Source organism: Lotus japonicus, chromosome 6 (genome assembly GCF_012489685.1).
Source record: "Lotus japonicus ecotype B-129 chromosome 6, LjGifu_v1.2".
Taxonomy (NCBI): domain Eukaryota; kingdom Viridiplantae; phylum Streptophyta; class Magnoliopsida; order Fabales; family Fabaceae; genus Lotus; species Lotus japonicus.
The window spans coordinates 10,570,478-10,574,897 of record NC_080046.1 but is presented as its reverse complement, the minus strand read 5'-3'; the positions used below and the strand labels follow the sequence as shown (position 1 = coordinate 10,574,897).

Here is a 4,420-nt window from a genome sequence, read left to right as displayed (position 1 = left end):
TACTACTAACTTTATTTCTAAAGTACCACTGATTAGAAAATTCTCAAAATTCTTTTGGTCTCAATCTTCTAAAATTTTCAAACTTGAGGGGCTTACTGAAAATATCAACAACTTAATCTTGAGTTTTCATGCAAACAAGCTTCATGTCCAGCAGTCAGTAGTTGCTGTCAAATCAACCTCTTTAGCAATGACCTTAGAATTTAACAGTTTCGGTATGGCAATAATCAGTAGTATTGCTAAAGTTTCATGAGTTAATAAGAAATATGTGGAGTGATAGAGGGATGAGCAAATTGGACTTAAACTAGTAAGCAGCAACATCCATCATATATAGAATACAAGAGTTCATAAGGATCTAACAATACAGGTAAACTCAAAATCTGAGTTATCTAAATTTGATCTAAAGGCTCAAACTCCATGGTTGTGTGAATTTAAAGGTTTCCATAACTACAGGCAATCCAAATTCCTTATGGAATAAATAACTGGCATTAGAACAATGCTTGAGAAAGGAAAAATGCAGAAGAACCTCCAAAAATTAAATAAAAAAAACATTGGGAACCAAAGAGATTCGACAACAAAAACAAAATACTTAAGCCATCGTAACAAAGTATGTGAACCACTCATATCTGAATACTAGGACACTACAAAAGTAAAAGAACCATGGCATTTAGAACAACCATTGAGGCACTTCAATCCAAAAATAAATGCAATATAGAACAGTACCTGCAGGTGATCAACATATCCAAAAAGAACATATAATCACTTAACTAAAACATGAATCAAAATAGATCAAAGTAGTCATACACTCATACTCAGGAAATGGTCTACGTGCCCTATCAATGGCCATAAGATGTTCTAAATACTCTCTGTCAATGTCACATCCACAGTTACGTCCATCAAAAGAAATATCGTTACGACCTTCAACGTAGATGGAAACCTCACTCAAGTCTTCTGGAAGACGTAAATCTCTTATTTGCTTAAGACACCTTTCCCTCAAACTTCCGCTCAAATCGACATTAGAACAAACACGCAGATCAAGAGATTTAAGATTAGGACATCCATCAAGAATGGCAAGCAAACCATGATTGGCGAGCCTGTTTCCCATAAGCTGGAGATGACGTAGCTGAGGCAAGTTCTTTGCAATAGCAAGTTCCTCATAATCATCCTCGAAGCCATTCTCTTCGTCAGTGTTAAATTTAAGCACTTTCAAATGTGGGCAACATTTGCCCATGAGTTCCAAAGTATCCTCGGATAGCTCGCCGAATGACATTTCAAACTCCTCCGACAGTGGAAGCTTCTTCACAGCCTCACTCAATTGAGTATCTGAAACTTCCAAGCTAATCAAAAGCCGCATCCGTCTTAGATGACTTCCGCTATAAAACATGGAAAGAAAAAAGGAAAACAGATACAAAGAAACATGTTTAAACAAAATTATGAAACTTCCAAGTTCCAAGCCATGTTGAATTTGAATCCTCACTCGAATTTCACATGCTCTTTATAAAAATAAAAACTAAATAAAAACAAAAATGAGCCCATAGTGAAAAACATGGAAAATCAGTATCAGTACTAATTATAAAACATGGAATTAAGGCAATAAAGAGAAAAAATGATGAGATTGCCTATCAACAATGCATTTGAAGATTTCATCATTGGCAATATCCTGAATACTAATGTCTTCTAAATGACCGCAACTTCGTTCAATGGCATGGATACAAAACTTCTCCAATTTGGAGTGTGGAGCGCAAGGGTGGGTGGTCATTGGTCAAGTCAATGGTCCATGCAGATTTTCCACCATAAAGGACACACAAGGCTTGCACTTATGAAAATTTCAAAGGGACCAAGCTTGTGTAGAATCTTTTCAGTGACTTCTCTAGGAAGTTCAAGCCAATTTGGCCCCTCTATTCTCTCACATTTGGCTTCCTATGCAGGCCTTGAAGAAGATGCAGCCATCCTGCAAATGAGGTTGATTGTTGTTGTTCAAAGATAGGTTTATATACACAATACGCGCTTCGAAGTTGAAAAAAAGAGAGATACGAAGAGAAAATGAGTGAAAATAAGATCGAAAAAAAAGTGGAGTAGGTATTAATCAAAACCCTCACAAAAGCAATGCACATCCATTCCAATGAATTCAAATAAAATAAACTAACTTGAACAAGCATAGTTAGATACAATGCTTTAGAAGCATTCAACAAAAGAATGGCAGAAAAAGTTTACAAAAGAGAATTTACCAATCGAATGAAAGTTGGTGTGAAAAGTCTCTGATTATTCAAACGCTATCAAAGAAGGGGGAAAATTCTCACATGTAGAAGTAGATGGTAGGGTAGCCAAAAATGACGGAGTCAGGTTCCATCATCTTGTAAAAAAAAATTAAAATTGGGTATCGGTCATTGAAAATTGAGATTGTGAAAATTCAAAAATTACTTTTGTTTTACCGAACCCTACTTAAAAAAAAGAAGGGAATTAGATTCGGGGCGACACTAAAAACTACCTTTAACATAACATTTTTATTATTTAAAGTTTATTTAACTAGTTTAATTTTTTTTAAATTGTGTTAATTTCAGCGTTCTAAATAGGAATGACAATGAGTAGGGTCTGGGTAGAGTACTATAGTTTCCATCCCTATACCCGCGTTTTAAAAAATTATCCGTACCCGTCCCTATACCCGCGTGGGTAGCAACTTGAATGCCCGTCCCCATACCCTCTGAGTACTTATATGCCAGTACCCGTACCCATTACCCGCAATTTAGCTAACCAAAATATATTTTTCACTATTTTTGTTAATAGAAAACAAAAAATACAACTAACTTTTTAAATAAAAAACACAAATATAAATACAAAAAATTATCTACGTAACAAATAAAATCATTCAACTAAGAATATCTTTTTTTAGAACGAATAAGCAAGAAAGATAGAACTTAATTTTTAATTTTAGAATTATAATATACTCCTAAAGTTGTAGGTTATTAACTTACTAATTTTAAAAAGATGAGGATATATTAACTCCAAGAGTCAATTAAAAAACGTACTCCAAATCTCAATCATTGATTTAATTAAAAATTAAAGGGTTAGGATTAAAACTTATTATTTATCACGTGACCCTCCCCACAAACCTAAACACTCATATCCCTAATTCTCCTCAACCCTGGAGTCGGCTCAATTCCTAAATTTTCACCCTTTACCTAAACCTGTTCACCCTCACCATTTGAATCCTCATTATTCATCAATTCACTTATCTCAAATTCAGCATCCAAATCCTGCAAATAACCACTTGGTGCCCTTCTTACAGTGCTGTTTCATGACATTGAAGCCACATAGCATTGCGGTGGGCAGCAATTTTTTACTATTTCTGTGATTTAGTTTATTGAGAGATCTTATGACATGAGGAGGTGTAGTTGTTGCTGATAGAATAGAATATTTGTTGTAATAATTTCTGATTATTCTCCTGTAATTACGTTGTGTCATAATTAGTTAGTTGACCATACATTATAACTCATGTATATATATTATTCACAAATCAATGAGAAAGGTACCCAATCAATTTCTCACATAAGACGTGGGATTTAGTCCCTCGACCTTGTGATGCTAATATTATTCGTTGTATGTGAATTTTTCGGCATAAGAAAAAATCTGATGGCTCTTTTGAGCGTTACAAAGCTCGTCTTGTAGGTGATGGCAGGTCACAGGTTGCAAGTGTTGATTGTGATGAGACTTTTAGTCCAGTGGTGAAGCCTGCTACAATTCGCACTGTTCTCACCATAGCTCTCTCCAAGTCTTGGCCCATTCACCAACTCGACGTCCAGAATGCCTTTCTGCATGGTGATCTTCATGAGACTGTCTACATGCTTCAGCCCCTCGGTTTTCGTGACCTACATCATCCTGATCATGTCTGTCGCTTGAAAAAGTCCCTCTATGGCCTCAAGCAAGCTCCCAGGGCGTGGTACCAACGTTTTGCTAATTATGTAGCCACCATTGGTTTTCGCCATAGCACTTCAGATCACTCTCTCTTCATCTACAGACAGGGTTCTGACATGGCATACATCCTACTTTATGTTGATGACATCATCCTCATCACTTCCACGCAGGATCTTCGACGTCAGATCATGTCTCTCTTGGCCTCTGAATTTGCGATGAAGGATCTAGGCCCTCTGAGCTATTTTATGGGCATTGTCGTTCATCGCCATCCTCATGGCCTCTTTCTAAGTCAGAGTACTTATGCCTCAGAGATTATTGAGCGTGCTGGCATGGCATCCTGCAAACCGTCTGCCACTCCTGTTGACACCAAACAGAAGCTCAGCACCTCCTCCGACACTCCTTATGAGGATCCCACTCTATATCGAAGTCTTGCAGGTGCATTACAATATCTCACTTTTACTCGCCCTGATATCTCTTATGCTGTTCAACAGGTTTGCCTTCACATGCATGC

General features: G+C 36.8%; 1 protein-coding gene across 1 annotated transcript; it reads right to left on the bottom strand.

Moving 5' to 3' along the window:
• Window positions 1–637: 637 nt before the first annotated feature.
• LOC130726311 (putative F-box/LRR-repeat protein 23) lies at window positions 638–2,303 on the bottom strand. The gene is made up of 2 exons (XM_057577553.1): window positions 2,226–2,303; window positions 638–1,948 (listed from the first exon to the last, which is right to left on the bottom strand). The coding sequence occupies exon 2, from the start codon at window positions 1,379–1,381 to the stop codon at window positions 761–763; it is 621 nt and encodes a 206-aa protein (XP_057433536.1). The 5' UTR covers window positions 1,382–1,948; window positions 2,226–2,303; the 3' UTR covers window positions 638–760.
• Between the last annotated feature and the right edge of the window lie 2,117 nt (window positions 2,304–4,420).